Source organism: Misgurnus anguillicaudatus, chromosome 11 (assembly GCF_027580225.2).
Source record: "Misgurnus anguillicaudatus chromosome 11, ASM2758022v2, whole genome shotgun sequence".
NCBI lineage: Eukaryota > Metazoa > Chordata > Actinopteri > Cypriniformes > Cobitidae > Misgurnus > Misgurnus anguillicaudatus.
The window spans coordinates 980654-1002251 of record NC_073347.2 but is presented as its reverse complement, the minus strand read 5'-3'; the positions used below and the strand labels follow the sequence as shown (position 1 = coordinate 1002251).

At 37.6% G+C, this 21598-nt stretch overlaps 2 protein-coding genes across 5 annotated transcripts in view; one reads left to right on the top strand and one right to left on the bottom strand.

Annotated features, from left to right (window-relative positions):
- The window catches only part of elovl5 (ELOVL fatty acid elongase 5), a 35394-nt gene extending 28594 nt beyond the window's left edge, over nucleotides 1-6800 (top strand). For all 4 annotated transcript variants that reach the window (XM_073872795.1, XM_073872794.1, XM_073872792.1 and 1 more), the window contains 5 exons: nucleotides 1779-1852; nucleotides 2211-2382; nucleotides 4746-4870; nucleotides 5961-6095; nucleotides 6188-6800. In XM_073872795.1, coding sequence (XP_073728896.1) covers nucleotides 1779-1852; nucleotides 2211-2382; nucleotides 4746-4870; nucleotides 5961-6095; nucleotides 6188-6307 — 626 coding nt within the window. In that variant the 3' untranslated portion in view covers nucleotides 6308-6800. The remainder of the gene's footprint in view (nucleotides 1-1778; nucleotides 1853-2210; nucleotides 2383-4745; nucleotides 4871-5960; nucleotides 6096-6187) is intronic.
- Nucleotides 6801-8995: 2195 nt separating this feature from the next.
- Nucleotides 8996-21530, bottom strand: fbxo9 (F-box protein 9). Its single transcript, XM_073872791.1, has 13 exons — nucleotides 21339-21530; nucleotides 19994-20068; nucleotides 18831-18953; nucleotides 18660-18717; nucleotides 18475-18574; nucleotides 13987-14117; nucleotides 13780-13894; nucleotides 12456-12574; nucleotides 12275-12365; nucleotides 12101-12190; nucleotides 11894-11993; nucleotides 10452-10606; nucleotides 8996-9361 (listed from the first exon to the last, which is right to left on the bottom strand). Exons 1-13 carry the CDS (start codon nucleotides 21339-21341, stop codon nucleotides 9253-9255), a joined length of 1269 nt encoding a protein of 422 aa, XP_073728892.1. The 5' UTR covers nucleotides 21342-21530; the 3' UTR covers nucleotides 8996-9252.
- Between the last annotated feature and the right edge of the window lie 68 nt (nucleotides 21531-21598).

Sequence of the window (21598 nt, the reverse complement as noted above, 5' to 3'; positions counted from 1 at the left end):
GGATTACATATAAAATTGGGTATAAATATATAATTTGCATCTTACACATCATAACCCATTAGAAATGTCATGATGTTATGTAATGCTGAAATAAACTAAAATTAAAAACGATTAACCCCGAACCAATGAATGGTACACACAAATTAAAACTGAGAAGATTTCTTTCTGCACCCATGTAGAAACACACGGCTCATCAGCAGTTTTTACAGTTTTTCTTGATTGTTTAAACACTATAACCAGGCTTTTGAACTAAAATTTCAAAACCATAACGCCATTTTTCAAGAAGCACAATCATTTTGCTGAACAATAAACACTACTCATCTGCTTTAGTCAGATTTGAGTCAGATTTGGTTAACTGTCACTTCAAAACTCTACACACAAATCCCTACATTTCTCAGTGCTTACACCATCTGGTCATATGGAAAGGACTAGCATTCAATACTGTTCACTCAAGTCAGCACAGCTTAGGCTCAATTAGCAAACAATTACGAAGGTGGAAACACTAAGAGTCAAAATTGAAAACACATCAATCAGATCCTTCAATAGATAGATAAAAGGGCCCGAATCAGTTCACTGAGCTTTTGAACAATGTTCCACAGAGAAATGAAGGAATAGTAGTCTCAGATGAAATTCGAGCCAGTCTAGTTGACCATGTCCTTGTCCATGGTATGATTATGAGGGAGGCTGGTCAATGAGTAAAGCCTAATTTCCGTTGGGGCGGAATCATTTAAAAAAAAAAATTAGCACATGAATGAATAAAAATGTGCTAATGCATACATTGATTGTGTATTTTTTTGGTCATGTGAAAAGGTTTTTGAGGGGGAGGACCAAAAGCAACTTTCAAGTTTTGGATATGTGTGTTATACTATGTTGTAGTGTGTGTGTTTTTGAAAGCTTGTTGTCTGAGGGAAAATGTTGGTTTTTCAGTAAGAGTGAATGGTTTTGAATGTAGAGCTTCATTTTGACCTGAAAATATGTTTGGAGTATTGGGTGAGGCGTTATGATATTGTGTTTACTATTTTGAGAATATGGCATAGTTTCAAGAAATGTGTTTAAGCAACCGAGAAAAACTGTATAAGTTAACCTTACAAAAAACATTAGGCTACAGGTGTGCATCTTGAGACAAAACAACAGCACTGATATATGTTAAGATGTTGTTTTTTAGGCATTAAGGCATGCTTTTTAGTTTGGGACTAAGATAAGGCCTCTTCGGGAAACTGCTCTGTTGAGTTCTCCAAGACGTATACCACATTTAGTAGTCAATAATGATTAAATAAGTAATACATAACTGTAACATGGGCTGCTTTAAACAAAGCAAAGGAGAGTAGAATCCATGTGCAAAAGAGATTTATCAATAAAATCCACAAAAGGGCAGACAAACAAATCCACAGGGTAATCCAAAAGATAAATCAAAATAAACAGGCAAAGGTCGACGCAGCCAGCAAACAATCAATGTCCAAATAAACAAGTACAGGTCAAAAACAGGCAGATCCAGGTTAACAGGTAGGCTAAACAATAATCAGCGGGGAGTGAAATGATGTGACCGGTTAAATACAAATATACAGGAAGTGGGAAGTGAAGCATGGCATGATTTCAAAATAAAAGTCAGAACAGAACAGGGTGTCAAAATAAAAGTACCAGGACCCTTACAGTAACTAATTAGTTATTAGTAGGTATCTATCTAGTTAACTATCGTACAGTATTATGTATGGAAGAGTATTCAACAGTGTTACCGTATGATGTGAAGAATAATCATGTTTGTCTTTGTCTACAGCTTGTGATGTCAGTGTATCAGGGCAGGTACAACTTCTTCTGCCAAAATACCCACAGTGGAGGCAAGGCGGACAATAGGGTAAAACAACAAAACTACAATTTTTCATTATTTTAAAGAATAATAACTTTATTTCTATTTTTTTCTTTTTTTGATGAAATGATTTGACATGAAATAAGACATGAAATTAAATTCACAAGGAACATTCAAACTTACCAATTATCATAACCTTAGTGTTCAGACTTGCTAGTTCTAAGGTCGCTTTGAGTTTTTCCATGCATCACCCCCCAAACATTGTTTAGTTTTAATGAGAAAACTATTCATAACACTTTGTTTGGCGACAGATACTGTATGTCATTACGTTTTCATCTGGTATTGCAATTTCATATTACTGCTGTTGAAATGAGATTTTTGGCATTTTTGTTGCCTCTTTTCACAGATGATAAATGTCCTGTGGTGGTATTACTTCTCCAAACTTATTGAGTTTATGGACACGTTCTTTTTCATCTTGAGGAAGAACAGCCACCAGATCACCTACCTGCACGTTTATCATCACGCCACCATGCTCAACATCTGGTGGTTTGTCTTGAACTGGGTGCCGTGTGGCCACTGTACGGTTTTTGAAGAAAAACTGCTGATGTTTCTGTGAAAAGATCTTAGACTGCATTTTAAATGCTGAATTATTCAGATACATTAAAGCTAATGCAAAGAGGACAAAAATACTGTCTGGCACATTAGATGCTGAAAAATGGGTTTATTTACTCTAGTGTATCTTTTGCTTTAAGACCATAAGAACTGTGGCAACATCTCCCTGATGCTTTAAAAATGCCTAAAGATTCTGTATACTGTACAGTACTGTGCTACAAAAATAATGCCATGAATAGGTCCCATTAATTGACTGAATTTGACCATTTGCTTTAAAAACAGCTTTTGGTGACAGTCATTGGTGCAGTTTTCATAATTGAAAGGACATGTCAGTTAAAGATTTGATTCGTTTTGTCTGTGATTTTATGCAATCTCAGGCATGGTTAGATCAGGGGTCTTATTTATAAAGCGTGCGTACGCATAGAACGGGTCCAGAAACGCGCGTACGCCCGTTCCTACGCAAAGGTTGTGACAGCACTGGCTTCCTCCAGCGACAGCAAAACCAAATAAACCCCATAATAAAAAATTAATAAAAAATGCAAAGCAAACAGAACTTAACCGATAAAAATTATGAACATGGATTTCTTTTTTAGCTCTTTTGCTTCTATGACAAACTGCTGTTTGTGGACCAGCACTGACCATGGCTGAAAGGACGTACAGTATATGGAGTTGGTTTGAGCGTGTTTTATGCAAATACCAACCTTGTGCATGTGGCCGCTCATGTAGAACACTCCAAATTCACTAACATAAGAACAAGTATAGGAACAAATTCACGTATGTACGCACGTGTTGTGAATTAGGCGGAAAGTTTCCGTGGGAAGTTCAAGTGTGTGTATAAATACGAAAAACGTACGCAATTATTACTGAATGGGAGACACATTGTTTTTAACATCATTGAAGTATTTTCTGCAGGGCCAAGCTTGAACATAAACAAATATTAAATAACATAACTTAATTGCAGAACCAGCTGTACTTAAAGCATGATTCTCTATTTAGATTTTACAATGAGCACAGCACATTTGTCATAATGTAACTCACTCACTGTTTAATAAGGAAATTTTACAACATTAAATAAATAACTATATGTAAATGCTTAGGAGGTTTGCTTTGTATTAATGTACAGGAAGACTTCAGATATAAAAACATTGAAAAAGTCCTATTAATTTATAGAATGTTTGGGCATACCAATATAGTGGTGTGGTGGCATTACAATTGTAATGTCATGCGCAATTCAGTCATTCATATAGATCAGTGGCTTCAACCCATGATAGGTTTAGCTTCTGCAGTCCTTCTCGCGGTTGTTTTGGCCTTCTTTGCTTCTTTTTCCAGGTGGTCTCCAACTCATTTTTTATTTTGGGATACGTTTCAGTTTCATCCGAAAGACGTGTTTGAGCCATTTCATCCTACAATGCTTGATCTATCATTTTACTATGCATTTTGGTCTTCCTATATAATTTAGCATTAGAGATCCTCTCTCTAGCCAGATGTTGCAAATCCTTCTTGTTGTGAAAAACTTCACTCTCAATGACACGCCAACATTCTGACCCCTGCAGCAGAACAGATTTGACATTGCTGTTGTATAATCTTATCTTGGTTCTGAGGCTGTACTGTGCAGATTTCCAAGTCTAGCGAATGCATTGCGTGCTTTGTTAAATTTGCTTTTATGTCCTTAAATACAAAATTGTACTTGCTCAACTTATTAAAGTTAATGGCAAGGAATAATGTCTGTAAATCTATATATAAATATAAGCCTTTAAAGCAATAATTAATCTTAAAGGATTTTTTTTTCAGTAAAGTATCTAATGTGCCTAAGACAGTATTGTAATCATTATATAAAATTTTTCTTTAAAAAATGTAAACCTTATTTACATGAAAGTTAATGTGATAACAAGGCCGACATGGAATCTGCACCCGCAGATATCTGCAGAAAAGCCCGTGGACTGCAGCGCACATCACTTGGTGTTCAGCTTAGACAGGCATATGACATTAAAGTACTGGGAAAGAGAGTCCTATAGAGCAGTCTACACTTTAATGTCATAAATCAGTCTACACCAAAATAACAAATAGTACTTTGCATTTCTTATTTCTTATGTCTAAGATTCCTGTTTACAGTTTTTATTTATACAGTAATGCTGCAATATAAATATTATAATAATTGTAATATTTTCATCTTCCATTGTCTAAGCCCCTGTTAACACTTTAAAAACCATTCCACATAATTCTTCAAAATAATTCAGTCTGCAGATTCCATCTCGTCCTGTTGATGACTCTTGTCATTGAATATTTTAAATGCAGTAATTAATCCAAATGTCTCTGTTCCTTCCATTAGCATATTTTGGTGCAACATTTAACAGCTTCATTCATGTACTGATGTATTCATATTATGGGCTGTCTGCTGTTCCGGCCATGAGGCCATATCTGTGGTGGAAAAAGTACATCACTCAAGGGCAGCTGGTAAGTGCACCATTTCATTCCCACAAAATTATCGTTTACACTTAAATTCTTTGATTTTAAAACATTTCCAAATGACTCTTTCTGACTTAAGAGTTATTTTTGAAATTATTATTACCATTCAGTGGTGGGCCGTCTGGGCCAGCAAAGCCTTCTCTGCTGTCCTAAACACTATCTGAATCACTGATTTATATTTTAATATATTTTCCATGAATGTGTATTAAAGGAATCCCATAATAGTCGATTATCTTAAATCAGCATTTTAGTGTCATTTGATTGGATTGACCCCCAGCACTTCCAAACATACCGAGAAAAATGTCCCCACACGTTCTCCATCTTAACGCAGAGTCCCGTAATACTATTCGATCTGTCCCCCCCAAAAAACGAACCGATGGTAATGCCATGACTGATTTTGAAGGCAAAAATCACATTGAAATCCTTGATTTCCTTCAGCATAAAAATTTGGGTGAGAGCATTTAACAGCTGTATGCATTGACATGTTTGGCGGTGACGATTCCCGTGTCATCTGCTTCAGTCGAACGGACATTCTACAATGAATTAAAACTTGTCTCAGAAGTACTACTGGACAGTCTCGACTTTCAGCATAAGCCTCTATGGCGATAGAAAAGGACGTTGTACAACAGAGTGATCAAACTCTTCTTATGGAAAGAAAGGAGGATGAATTTTGTTTACAAATAATCCACAGGCTACTTTGGCGAGTTTAATGCATTTTATTTAGTTAGCAAATATTTGTACAATGTACATTTTGTGAATATCACTTTTTTAAAAGTAAACAGTGCAGGGAGGGGACGAGTGAAAAAAGGGCTTATAAGTCGAACCCTTCACCAATCCAGTTGACCACAAACGTCAGCAGTTCGCCATAGTGTTTCTGTAGTAGTATTTGGTTGAGCTTTGTGGCTCATGGTTTTAATTCCCATGAATTCAAATACTGATTAAATGTGTAGCTTGAATGCACTGTAATAAATGAATAAATGTTTTGAATGTGCATACATTTAAAATGTTACATATTTTTTCTGTAGTAGATAATCGATGTAAAGCAGGACACTGACAGCTGTTCCCTGTCATACTTTAGGTGCAGTTTGTTTTAACTATGTTTCAAACATCTTGTGCTGTGGTTTGGCCATGTGGTTTCCCAATGGGCTGGCTGTATTTCCAGATCACATATATGATCACACTAATCTTGCTCTTCACAAACTTCTACATCAAGGTAAATGAATTGTCATTTTAACATTCGAATGTTAACGTTATTAAATCGTTTGGCTTGAAAATGCTAAACAAATTGTGTTGTTTTCTTCACAGACCTATAAGAGAAAAGGGGGATCTCGAAAAACAGATTACTCAAATGGATCAATGAATGGGCACACTAATGGCGTGACATCTAATGAGAAGGCTAAACACAGAAAACCACGCACAGATTGATGGCACCTGTTGTTTGCATCTGTGTAATACAACAACAAAAAGAAAAAGTTTAGCTTTACTTAACCAATGTAGTAGAGCAGCTGTAAATATCAACTTACCAAGCTGAAACCATTTAATCTTTAAGAGATTCATGCACATCACAGCCTTTTTTTATTCATATTGAAATAAAAACATAGGGGCAGAGAGCTAGACAACAAATAGGGTCCAAGTAATTTTTCATACATCACTCTTAAAATAAGAAGCTAACCTGCATTGGTGTCTTAAACAAACTTGTTGTTTGTAGATGTGAAGACATCTGTGTTATGTACAATATGTATCAGAGGGATTTTTTCAATATAGAGAAGCATACACATTAACTGAGCAGTCTAAACACAGTAGTAGCCTTCAGAGAGAAAGATGATGACGTTAATGGATTATTGAAGAGTTGTTGTTGTTTGAGTAAAACAATGCAAAACATAAATGGTTTAATAAAACACAGAATGAAATTATAAAACCTATTCAAGTTACTTTTATTAAAGTCAAATTGTTTCACTTTAGAAAAGAATGTAAAATTCTCTGATTTAATAGAATTATGGTGGCTTGAGATTCTGTTGTTTCACGTAAACTTATTATTAGTGCTGCTTGCATTTATGCAAAGTCCAGGGGTGTCAAGTAACAAAGTACAAATACTAAGTTACCTAACTTAAGTAGAAAGTTTGGGTATCTATACTTTCCTGGAGTAATTATTTTTTAGCTGATTTTTTTACTTCTACTCCTTACATTTTAACACAATTATCTGTACTTTTTACTCCTTACATTTTAAAAATCGCCTCCTTACTCCTATTTCATTTTTGGCTTGTTTTTATTCCGGCTTGTCATCGTTAAAAAAAAATATCCAGATAAATTGCGCCATCCGGATGAATGTGATTGTGGTTGGATGAGAAGTATAAACATATACCATTCAGACACCCTATTGGTTTGTACGCGATCCATCGTACTGACATGACCCCAATCACGTATAGCCAGTGTTGGGGTACGTTTAAAAAATATAGATTTTTTGTTCGACGGCGCTGATCGACCCACGAAAAACATAAAAGTACCGTGAGAGCGATTAGAAAACATGCGGAGCTGTCTCCTCCTGCGATACTTTGATATCATACACCATACGTTTTCAATTGATGAACAACTACTGTATCCCCGGGAAGACACCGCATTCTGTCTTCAAACGAAAAAGTCCAAAATAAAACCTGTGCATCACTTTCAGGTCAGTTCACATTCATAAGCCTGTGTAAATGTATAGCTTTGGCTGCTGACACAACCAACTCATCTGCCTGATTTAACAATATACCAATTATGTAACTTCAGTTGTTTAAATGACATTGTGTTGCTTTGCGTTTTGAAGCATGGTAAAGTCTTTAAGATATTTATGGTGAAGACATTCGTTGTTTTGAAAATGCTAATAACTACACTTAATTATTATTTAAATGTTCAAAACCTGCTTAACTGAATGCTTGAGTGTTAAATCAAACAAACACATACCAGCTTTTGTTAATAGACATCAGCTGTTTTCTTAAAGCTGACTTTTAATTTACTTACAAGACATTTAGCAATTCTCCAAAATTGCTTGGATTTATACTGACACATAAGATTAACTTTGTCACATTAGATTAAGCTAAAGTCCATTAACACAGGTACAGATGCAGAAATATAAACTATAATATATAATTGCATATTTGTATAATTGTGTTGCTGTCAAATACAATTATAAATGATAACAACAGTATTTTAATACATTTGTATTCACACACATACTATAGTTGTGTGTGATTTTTGGGGGGGTATTTTTTTGACTAAAGAAGGCACCACGGGCACCCATTTGGCCAGCAGTGGCCTTGCTTTGAAGTTTGACTTTTAGCACCATTACAATAATTACAGACAACTAGTCATCATATCATCTGCTCCATGAAACACATGTTAATGCTCAGTACACATATGGTCCTTTAATATATTTGCGTTGTACTAAAATGTTTAAATTTTTAATGGGCATATATGTGGCTGAAACAGGTAGCCTATATTAACATTTTAATATAACATTATCATTATGGCCTTTAGAAAACAGTTTTTTGAAAAGGTAGGGTAGTGCACAATAGGCCCTTGTGGCGTGGCCTCAGCTTTTGTCCTTAATGGCTTTTTTCCTTTTATACTTTAAGTAGTTTTAAAACCAGTACTTTACCTGAGTAAAAAGCTTGAATTGAATTTTTAAACCCTAGTGTCTATACTTCTACCCGAGTAATGAATGTGAATACTTCTGACACCACTGGCACTCAGTGTTATTCTTTTTCTGGACAAAATTTAGGCGCGCCTGCTAATAAAATCTAAGTTTCACATACTTAAAGGAAGTTTGTCATATTTTTTACTTTCTTAATTAAGGTGGAGAGCAGTTTCTGAAATGTTGGAGCTTGTAATAAACAGATTGTCAGACTTGTGTATTTATGGATGTATATTTTCACAAACTTTCAAGGATTTCAAGGACCCATGGGAACCCTTTGGAGTTACATACCACAAAGAATCAACATGTATATACACTTTAATTTAAGATTAACAAGCAATGATGAATTGTGCACAACAAGACCAGCAGTATGCATTTATAATATAAGGTTAATTATGTTTCCTGAGTAAATGCAAAAAAAAAAAAACCCCAGCAGAATATTAATGTAAGGTAGGCTAATTTATTTTGGCTGATTCAGATGTACATAGACATACATATATATGTATTCTTATAATAAGAACATGATAGATCTTAATCTATCTATGAAACAAAACATAATGCTTTTAGCTGCAATTAAGACTATGGGATTCTAAAAATCTCACACCATCCGTTTACATTCATAAGAAAAGTCTGGAAGCAGTAGGGAGAGTGTGAGAGGATGGCAGTAAAGTGTCTGCATGCATCTCATGTCGCCGCCCTACAGCGGGCGTTCCGAAAAGGCTGTGTAGCTCTTCACTCGTGCAAAAAACAAAGGCGTGTACATTTTGTCCACATCAAATGCAGTGACGACCGTCTCTCCAGTTGATCTGTGTGAAGAAAAAGAGGCAGTGAAGATTGCTCATGTTACAAAAATTTTACAGCAATTACATATTTTTCACTAAACGAGAAAAAACGGCAAACAACAACAGCAAAACTATTTACAATTTGAATCCAGCACATTAGCATTGAACACAAAATGATTACTGTCTGCTCACTAACGTAATTTTACATTTATGCATTTGGTAGATGCTTTAATCCGAGGCAAAACATTGAAACTATACATTATCAGGATATTAGTTAAATTAATAGTTTAATGAATTGATTGTACATAGCACAGTATCACCTGTGTGTGTGTGTGTGTAAGACAAAGTTGATGCATATTTAAATCAGTTTATCACTTTATGCAGAAACATCGTCAGTGTCTTGTGTACCATAAATACAACAATCGCACATTTGCATTACTTTAATCCTAAACTTTTATTTTAGTACTGATGTAGTTTATACAACAAATATGTTTTATCAAAGATATTGGATATAACAAGATTGAGCACTGCTGTTACTATGAATAGGGGACAATGCAACGCTCAATATGGCCCCTCTAGTCAAGAAAGTTCCACCTTCTAGTTAAAAGAAGTCATCGATTGATAAAGACTGACGATTTTTTAGTGCAATTTGAGCTAATAACCAAAATTTATGGTATATAGCAAAACCATAACATAATAGTGTTAAATGAACACACCTTGGTGGTATATAAACCACACCCATTGGTTTTATATGGCAAAAACTGTAATAGTAGTATACAATTCAGAATTCAGCTTCTGTCTCATTGAATGAGTCGATAAATCGTTCAAAAACGCAGTAAGGTTTATTAATTAAGGAGACAATGCTTTGTGCCACTCTGAGTTTTACTTTGGCTTTGTTTATTTGCTGTATTTTGTTGGCAATACAGATTGTGCATTTGCAATCACGTTGAAAACAGTCCCTGCCCTCATTAAATGGACAAAAAAAGGTTTTTGTGTCCCACATAATAAAGGAAGTCAGTCTTTTTTCTCTCAGTTCTCATTTTTGAACAAGCTCTTTAGCATCTGACTGAATCCTACTGTATCAAATCTGGTGAGGAATAAATGTGTGAAATACCTGTAGGTAATATGACATGAATGATGGATCCAAACCAGTTTGTTAAAGCGTGGACGCCCTCCCGAGGACAACTGCAGTCCTACATGGAAGGAGTGTTCTGCTTCAGGGACAGGGTTCCGCCTGCAGAACCGGCTTCTCTGGTAGTCTGCCACTTTCTGTTTAAAGATGATCTTCAAATTAATTTATCTGTCAACTTTTCATCACACCTGCCAATGGTTATTTTTTACTGGCCATGAAACCAAATGACATTTTTCCAAATGACATCTACACTAACAAACATATTTAAGTAACACTGTGCAATAAAGAATTATGTGTAAACATAAGTGTAACTATATTAGTTGTTATACTTCTATAGCATTTATTAATCTTAAATACATCCTAATTAACATTAACCTAAGATTTTTCTACTTCAAACATTAGTTTATGCCCATAAATCAACGTAGACAACGATCAATTGTATTTGTTTCAATGAACATTATTAAATACTTTTAAAATCTATTGGTCCATTAAATAAGTGGGTTCATTACAGCTGCAACTTTGACAAAAAGTTAAAATATTTAAATGGGTGACTGAGTTTTACTGGGAAGATTTGTATGCATGTTTGGTTTTTGTAAACAATACTCAACTTCATAATTATCAAAATATTAAATACATTTGGGATTTTTAAAATGAGTAGAAAATGCGTTCAATGTCACTTCATTTCATTTCAAACCATAGACTATAAAAATAGGTTTAAACGCATCGTCCATTTTGGGAGACGAGGGCATGAAGTCTAGGGATGCAGAGAGACAGGCGTGAGTATTTCATAAGCATTGAGAGACACAAGCTGCCCGCGTGGGTCAAGTTTAAAACCCTCGTCAGTTTAGGAGAAGCGCCGTTTTGGTTGACGTGCCTTTCACGGAGACGGCACGGCCATACTTGCGCTCACTAAATTGGTTAGACTGTCACAAAGCCTTTCTGTATATTTCTCATATTGCATCCTTTCTACACGTGGTGGTAGACAGCCAATTGCCAGCACTTTAGGTCCTTACATGCAAGTACAGGCTCACACAGACACAGACGCTTATAGAAGTATCAACGTTCGGTACCCAGCCCTAGAGGTTGCTCAACAGCTCTGTGAGAGGCTAGCCGGCCAGCTATGCTACCAAAACAAAACATTCGGATGTGCAGACTGCGCACGCATGTCTCCGCATGTGTAAGCACAGATTTGCACAGAAGTATATTTTACTGACGTAAGTTGAAGCGAAGGAATGCACCGTACACAAGGGGGGCCGCACACTGAAAAAGTTTGGGAACCACTGTACTAGGCCATGCTTAGAGTTCACAAAAAATGTTTGGCACCGATTGATGCTTGGACAAATGAGTATATGATTAAGTGTTAATTTTAGGCCCTGCTGAAGGAGAAACAATTGCAGGAAAGAATGTGCAATGAGCAAACCAACCTCCTCTTTTCTCTTGGAGACAACAACATACACTTTGGTTTGATTGTCTGTGTCCTGGGATAGCCGATAATGGCCGAACAAGATGGATTCAATCCTGGAGAAATGAAACATTTGACATCAGCTTTCTCAGGATTTCAAAAGAAACGTTGGCATCAACAGAGTGAATGCCTGTTATCTAGGCCTAAAACTAGTTCAAAAATCCTGGAGTTCTTGCTGCGCAACCTTGGAACAGCAACCAAGGGATCTTCGGGTGTGGTTAACATCATCACCTGGCCACCAGGAAAGAAGCGGAGGTACCTGAAACGTAAGATCTCGTGAACCCATGCCATTTAACGAATAAGCACTGAAGACTCCCATGAGACCCTAAAGACTATAGCTCACCTGTAGTACTCAACCTGGTGCCAAGCCCTGTAGAAGCCATCAAGAGACTCTTCACCCTGACGGATGTATGAAGTTTTACTGATGTAAACTCCTGGATGGAACAACAGGTGCTTTGTTAAACACTGTATGTGCTTCATACGGTAGGATCTAGGAAGTCACACCTGATCAAACATGTGCTTACCATCAAAGCGTACACGAGGCCTTTCTAAAAACATCTCTCTCCAGGATAAGAATGGCAGCATTTTAGTGCAGCTTCGTCCCCATACTCTCAAACAAGCAGATCGCCAAATCTCAGGGTCCCTGCAAAACAGTTAATTCCGATTCTTAATATGATTGGAAAAGCTGAAACAGGACATTAACTGTATTGGGATGCTTGTATCTGTTTTGTATCCCTTCACATGAACTTAGTAGAATTAAAACCAAAGCAAACTCATACTAGCATGACATTCAAAATGATGTTTTATTAACAAAGTTCGGGAGGAACACGTTCAAATAATCAACCTAATCACCTCAACTACGACCAGCTGTCGACAATCAGCAATCAGGTATCCACCTGGGGCACGTTCGTCACACCGGTGCACAACGTTTTGCTACGGTTTCCGGGTTGAACGACATGTTTCCTGGAATGCAACAGGTTTTAGAAGCGTTTTCTCTCGTTTGGTGGGTGTGTCAGAAATGTCAGCCCAATCAGCGGCAAGATGTATAAAACCACGCGGTAGTAAAGAGACAGCTCGCTCAATGGGTTCAAGTTGGAATGTTGTCTTTCATTCTGGACGGCAAGGTCAGTGACTGTAACATTGAGGGTCTTTTACAGTATTAAACACACATTTATAACGATTTCATCAGGCTTCAGAAACATTTAAAAAAGAACACAAAGAATGGCCTCTCAGCTACCGTAGTTGCAACTCTTACGTCATCACAACAGGGCGTTCAACGCATCACCGTTTCTGTTTAATAAACGTTGTGCAACGTTTTGTCGGGGCTGAACGCAGCCCTGATCGGCATCAACAGAAACCTATATAGACTGGAAACCAACTCACCCTCGATAGTTTCAGCATCCCTCCACCTCCCCTTCTCCGCACGATTGCCAAAGTCACCTTACTAACCAGAACAGGGGGGATTGTTCTGGGTTCGGGCCTAAGGCTGAGCCCGGAACCCTCTCCCCGCCAGGAAGTGCTCCGGGCTCAGGCCATTAACGAGCTCGGAGCCCTCTCCTCGGACAGTCCGCCAAATACGCATATTAATAACTCTGTTCTGAATTATTTGTAAGTGTGAACTCATGAAATACAGCAACAGATTAATAATTTGAAATCTCAGTGGTTCTTCCATGTCTTGGACAAAACTCCATATGACAATCTCAAAACATGTCGGAACAAATGTCATCTAAACGTGAAGAAATGATGACAGAATTTGATTGCACCATTAATTCTTTGAGTTAGGTCTCAAAAGCAAAAGTGAAGCTTGCCTTAGCAATGTCCACAAATACTCTTGCAACAAGAGCTCACCTTGCACAGATATAGAAACCCCTGCAGACCATGGAGAGCTGCTCTAGGGCTCGGAGGTCCAGGTCACATGACACAACCCAACGGAAGATATACATCAGCACCTCTAGGGGCAAAGCTGTGGACATAAAACCAGTAACATTCAGGGCAACCATCAACCTCCACAGGCTGTGAAATCTAAAGACACGATAGCGTCAATGTGAGAATTACCTGAAATATGCACCTGGGAAGTGTCTTTCTCTGGTGCACACAGCCTTAAGGTGGCGTCCTCCAGTGTCAGCTGCTGTTGGAAGTATGTCAGCAGATCATCTATCTCCCCATCATTCCCATTGTCCTCCAAGCTAAACAGAGTGGGACAAAAATTAAACCAGTTTAGTCCAAAAACAAACATTTTATAATAAAAAGAATGACGAATCGTGTAAAAATACTAATAAATACTTTAGTAACACATAAATAAATATAGACTTTTTGGTGTAAGTTTATTAAACAATGGGGAATTATCCCGCTGATGCATAGTACTTCCGCTTTCAGCGATCTTTGTGCAAGTCCACTTCCGGCGAATGACTCAGTTGATGAAATATAGATTAACTTATGGTTTAGTAGTTTCTGTTAATATAGCTTTTATTGCTATAGATGTCACTACTTCACTTTTGTAAGCGTATCCTGAGATGCCCCTTATGATGTTTTTGCACTGCTGTTCATGGTATTATTGCAAATTCTTTATGTAATATAAAAACCTGCTATCATGTAATTCTTCTTCTAGGGGCCATTTTCACATAATCCATGAAAACTTAAGTAGGATTGGCATTGTTTGTACGACTTACAAATTGGAACAGAGCAGTGACATAGCCTTCCTTTCAGCCATTTATGAACTGCACAGGAAGTGGCCACACACAAAGTTCACAAGTCCTTCCCACGAAACCCGGAAGTGTGATAATCCCCCTTTGTAATTGGCTTGACCAAAACCACTTGAAATATGTTAAAAAATTAACTATGAAATATTGCTGGCTGCTTTTACCACTATGGCTTGAAAATATGTTTTACTCCTGAGCAATATGTAGCTAGTGAAATATTTGGAGCACAGCTATATATATATATATTTTCTTCCTTCAGATACAGTGGCAAGATAAAGTATGTGAACCTTTTGAAATGTCATACTTTTCTGAATAAATTTGACATAAAATGTGATCTGATCTTCATTCACAGTCATGGCCAAAAGTGTTGGCACCCCAGAATTTTTTCTATAAAATATTTCAATTATTATTTGATACATAATTATGTTTTGCTATACACATGTTTATTTACTTTGTGTGTATTGGAACAACACAAAAACAGTGAAAAAAGCCAAATTGACAATGTCACACAAAACTCCAAAAATAAATAAATAAATAAATGGGCCAGACAAAATTATTGGCACCCTTAACTTAATATTTGGTTGCACAACCTTTGGAAAAAATAACTGAAATCAATCGCTTCCTATAACCATCAATAATGGCGCTTTTCCATTGCATAGTACCCAACGGTTTGGGTCGACTTACTTTTAGGAGCTTTTCCATTGGGTGCAGTACGTAGTACCCGATACTTTTTTTAGTACTACCTCGGGTTGGGGTTCCAAGTGATCCGAGCTGATACCAAATGTGACGCGAAAACACTGTGGATCACTGATTGGTCTGAGACAGGGGTGTCAACCGGAAAACAGAGGGCGAAATAGGCATTATGAGAGGGGCCAATCACACCAAAAGCGTTTATGGCAGTTGCAGGCGCCTTTTTTGAATGATATTCTATGGGCTGGGAGCGTTTGCGCGCTGTTTTTGCCGCCGGCCGCAGGGAGCGTTTGCGCGCTGTTTTTGCCGCCGGCCGCAGCACGCGCCTTTAATGGAACGCTGAGAGCGGAGAAGCGCCCGATGTCATTCGCGTCTTTCCATTGTCCAATCGAATGAGGGGAGACGCGGGCCTTACGTTGTGGTAAGGGAAGTTTACAGTTGCTTTGAAGAACCGGACTCCACTCGCTCACTCTCTCCTGTGCTTGTGTACCTCTCATCCTCAAAGTGTTTGCTAATATGACAGTTAACAGCAAAAGAGCGCTCACGCTTCAATATTTGATTGACAAGACAGCTGACTCGGTGGTTGCCTAGCAATATAAAAACCCGCGTCGCACTGCTCTTTTTTTTAAGAGAGACTTCTGATACTGTTGTCTTTTTCTAGTTTGTTTCACTAAACTGCATCTCCGTTATTTTAAGCAGTACTTGACACGTACTCAATGACTTTTTTAACTCCTCAAACTGTTTTGCTGTTAACTGTCATATTAGCAGAAACTTTAAAAAGAGGGCGCTTGCTCTGACCTTGTTTGAGGGTGAGAGCTGCACAAACACGTAGGAGAGAGTGAGCGAGTGGAGTCCGGTTCTTCAAAGCAGCTTTAAAATTCCCTCACTACAACGTAAGGCCCGCCTCTCCCCTCATTCGATTGGACAATGCAAAGACGCAAATGACGTCGGGCGCTTCTCCGCTCTCAGCGCTCCTTCAAAAACGTGTGCGCGGCAGGCGGCAAAAAACCACAAGGCGCTCGGCGCGCATAAATAGCGCGCAAACGCGCCCTGCCCATAAAATATCATTCAAAAAAGGCGCCTGCAACTGCCATAAACGCTTTTGGTGTGACTGGCCCCTAATACAGTGGTTTTGGGGCTGCGAGATGGTGCCAGGGGGGCCCCAGTTTATGACATTTTATAAAATACATTCATTTATCATGAATTCTGTGTAATTAAACCTAAAAAATAATAAGGCAACTAACCAACAGCACTACTAGGTATAATTGTATATGTTTTGTTTAATTAAAATATTAAATTTTAAAACTGTTTTATTCATAAATTTTCTTTCAGGGGGGGCGGGAAAAAATGCACTGTACACAAGGGGGCCCGCCCGCTGAAAAAGTTTGGGAACCACTGGCCTAATAGACGGGTTGCACGGCGACGTCACTAACTGGTTGCGCGCGCGAGGCAGAAAGAAGAGACGTGCATTGTGTTGTACGCTAGAAGCTGTGTCTGTAAGTCAAAATGCCAAGGAGTTGTTGCGTGGAAAATAGTACCAACAGAGTCAGTGCTGGGTGCCTGATGTTAACATACCAGTAGATTCGACTATTACGTTACTAGCCTAACATTATAATTCATACATGTATCACAGTAACACTGCAAAAATAAAGACAGAAAAACAGATCCAACTAAAATCAAGTTTTATTTATATACAAACAATAAAGAACGCTTCAAAAATTAAGGTTGTTGCAGTAGCGGATCAGCTCACCAATCGGGCTTTCTGCCTCCTGGCTGCGCGCGCACCCTGTAATGTTTGTAAACTTGCAACCCGTTTATGGGGACAGCCTTAAATTCAATGTAGAGATATGTATTATAGTCCTAATACGCTTTTAAATTGTCATAAAAAAATGTAACTGTGTTTTTTAGCAGGTAGATCTTGTCGGCTTTATCATTTTAAAAGTAGATCACCACACAAAAAAGTCTGGACACCCCTGGTCTGAGAGAATCGTCACTACCAGCGTCATCGCTACAATGTAAAAGATTAGCTTTACCTTAGTGCTAGCTTGCCTAAACATGTTGTCATCTATGCTTTGCTGTAAGTTCCTAAACTCCCTATTAGCGATGAAAACATCCACAGGTTGAGAACCAGAAACACCATACCAGTTGTTTCCAGACTTGCAGTCTGTAGCGGCACATTCGCAACGCACATGCGCATTATATGTGTATATGCAACTTAAATGAGGCTCAGCGGAGCGCGTCAACTGTCATGTGATACAGAGGTAGTGATAAACATGATGTGCAAACATCTTTGTGGTGGTCAATTTTGATTTTGTGGCGGACTGAGAAATAAATGAATGTATGGGAATGTTTAGCATTCCAACAACGCTCACACTTGTATGATACAGCAGCAGGCATCGCGAATATAACGACACGCCTATAATCCCTCCCACTGCAAAGAGTTACTAAACTCAATGGAAAAGCTAACCAAGCCAAAGTGAGGTGAGCTGACCCAAACCAAACCAAACTGTGGGGTACTATGCAATGTAAAAGCGCCATAAGCTTCTTACACCTCTCACCCAGAATCTTGGACCACACTTCCTTTGCAAACTGCTCCAGGTATCTCATATTGGAGCTCACAAAAGAATGGCTTCAGAAAAACGAAATCTGCATTTTGAAGTGGCTGAGTCAAAGCCCAGACCTCAACCCAGTAGAGATGCTATGGATTGACTTGAAAAGGGCCATACACATGAGACGTCCAAAGAATATGACGGAGCTAAAGCAGTTCTGCCAGGAAGAATGGGCTAAAACTCCTCCTCAATTATGTACAGGTCTGATCCACAGATACATGAAGCAGCGCCCTGTTTGAGGTTATTGCTGCCAAGAGGGGGTCAACCAGTTATTAATTCTAAGGGTTCACTTACTTTTTCCACGGCCATTTTGAATGAGTGTGTTCAATAAAGACATGAAAGAATTTTTGTGTAATTATTTGTAAACACATTATGTATGTCAATACCCTTGACTTAGATGAAGATCAGATCACATTCTATGACACATTTATTCAGAAAACCATGAAATTCCAAAAGGTTCACATACTTTTTCTTGCCACTGTATCTGGAATCTGGAAAAGTGGATACACTATCATTCTTTTCAAAACAACATAGCTCCCACTCACTAGCTCCCACCAACACGGTCTGGATCAGGAGTTCTGCTGAAGTTGATCTTAAACTCAATGTCTGGCACTAGAAGCATTGCACTCTTGTAGTACTTGATGGCTTCAAGATAAAAAGTGAAGTTATACCATCAGCAATTTCTTCTTCACTTAAACTGTTTGTGTAAATCTTCTAAAATGACAAAAACCTTCATAAACAGCTCCATTCTGTTCCTCTTCAACTGCCTTTAAAAACAGCTCTCGGGCCTATGAGAATATACAGTCGCAATGACAGGTCAAGGTCATGTGAGGTAGAGCACAGTGATCGCTTTTTTTAAATACATCTACGATGTGTAGAATGAATACTTAAGGCCATGCACCTTTTGTTCTTTAGCTAAATCCTGTTTTCTCTTCAGTTCAGCAGTTTTAGACAAACTTCTCCTTTCACCTGTCCCTGGTTGAAGCTCAGACATCCACTCTGCCCTGAAAGCACTGAGCTCCATCTGAAACATCAATCATCTATTTCAACTAATCAACTATTTGATATTAATAATGGCTATTCAGGTCTTTATTATGGTGGGTACAAGTGACATCAATGTAACGTATTTATGAGATGTACGCACAAGAACGCCGCCACCACAAAGTCACTGGAAAACTTAAGATTTTCTTTAAACACAGAGTTTATGAGTTGGGGGCGTGTCCTTGAGAATCATGGCAAAATCAATAGAATCAACGCCTGCAGTTGTAACGCTATTCATTTACAGCAGAAAAAGCTGTCTGCACAAAATATGATAGCGTTGCAATACAACAATTAATATGTAATGTTACAGTTTACAGTGGCTCCTTCAATTAATTAAAAACATAAAAAAGCAAAACACACGTTCATTTTCTTTAAGTTGAACTATCTTTTAATAACAAACCTTGCTGCATTTTTATAAAATTCTTCAAAAGAAGGTACACCGCCATCTTGCGCAGACGAAATGCATCTGACATCATAAACAGAACTTACCAGTTACGAAAAAGAGGAGGACTTGAAAGCATCCTTTAGGATTTCGGACTTATACAATTTGAGGTATACATTCTTTTAATGAATTACATAAAAGTACAGCAAGATTTGTTAACTCTATTTAAAGAAAAGAAAAATACAAGAAAAACTGTTTTATTATTACTTTTTTTAATTCATTTATGAAGAAAATGTAAACAGTAGCATGCCATATTAACCGTTACATTTTACAATGCTATCATATGTTGTGCATACAGCTTATTTTGTCTGTTAACTATGTACATTCCTCCACGTTTCTTACTGACACAACCCCTTGTGTTAGCATCATGTGTGTTTATCTCATGAATATGACTACGCATAGTTGACATGACTTCTCCAGGCCTGAAAATTAGAAATTTATCGACAATATGCAGCTGCATTCATAATTCATTTTACCTAATTAAATGTCAAGACACTGATTAAAAACAATTTATTACATAAAGCCATTCACACTTTTCTTTAATATGTCTGCTTTAAAAAAAAAAAAAACTGTTTACTAACTTGCAGATTAGAATCCTCTGTATTTTCACCTTCTTTTCCTTGCACAGTGCCATCAGTATTTTGGTTGGTTTCAGCCTAGAATTAACATATAAGCTTTAACCTGCATATATTTTAAAAGTAGTCAGCATCACACAAGCACACATCACTTGAAATCAAGTAAAGCTGGTCCCACAAGGGCTTTGAGTTGGCATTCATCATAGCAGCTATAAATCACTGAACTAAAATTTACCCACTGTTCTATCTGAATACAGATTTGGGATGTTGCGTTTCAATTTATAGATATGCAAACCATGTAAACAATATTCATACTCAATATTCAAACTCAGATTAGCTGATGTATGGCTTAAAAGGAGCTGTATGTAACATTGACTTCTAGCAGTTGAGCTTGGTACTGCAGTCTACATTTAAAAAATGTGATGTTTTCCCCACACCCTGACTGTAAAAAACTTGGAGCATTTCAGTAAAATCAACAAATATTTCTGTTACTTTACCTTAAAAAATTAAGTTAAACAATTTCAAATTGAATTTATAAGTTAAGTCAACATTTTTAAGCCAAAACTTAAAATTGTATGCTGTTTTGACTTGCAAAACCAATTTGTTTCTCTTTTTTACAGTGCTCTCGGGTTGCCAAACACATAAAAGAGCGCAACTGACGATGGAAAGCATAAGTAGTTTATTTTAACACTGACGATGGAAAGCATAAGTAGTTTATTTTAACATTTGCAATGTTTTTTGTTGTCTGCAAATTACAAACCAGCTCATATGGATTTCTATAACTTAATCTGCGGCTCATTTCAGAGGTTGTGTCCCGGAGGTCCCATTTATGGGCCACTGCGGTCTCAGAACCAACAGTGATAACTGGCAACCGAAAACTTGTTTTTAGAAAAACAGATACGTGAATTTAGCACGTTTCCTAAATATCTACGAATATATTATAGTATTTTTATACTTAGTACAGCCAAAACCCCACATACAGCTCCTTTAATTTTAGCTATTATTCATCATTTTGTATCCTGCCTGCTGTTCCTCTCGTCCATCTCTGTTTAGTATTTGACGAAGTAATTTTCCTGACGAGAGATCCAAGTTAGTGAGCCCTGCTGGAAAAACTAAATCTGAACCTTGGATCTGTGTGATCTAACATATTTAACAACCTCAAAGTTGGATATATCTATCTAAGCTTATAGTAGTTAAGGCATAATTGCTATTGCACGCTAGAGGTTTAAATAATTTAAACTTATATCCTGTAAAACGTGTATAATGTCGTACTACGTCACGACTACTGACATGCTAATGTTAATGCTATATTAGCAGGCTCGCTAATTTTAGAAACGCAACCTTTACTGACCATATTGGCTTATTTTGGGCGTCTTTTATGTCACGATTAAGGATCCTTCGTCAAATATTTACAGATCACGATCAGAGAAGCGGACTACACAACGGACAAATATACGAAAACGCCACACGGCAGCCATCACGAAGAGTTTGTGACAGTAGCAGCAGCACTCGCTCTAAGTTAACCTGCTCGAGCTCATATGATACGACACAACAACAACCTGTCACAGATTTCAAAATAAAAGTCACGTGCCGCATTCCTTTTGTCATCTG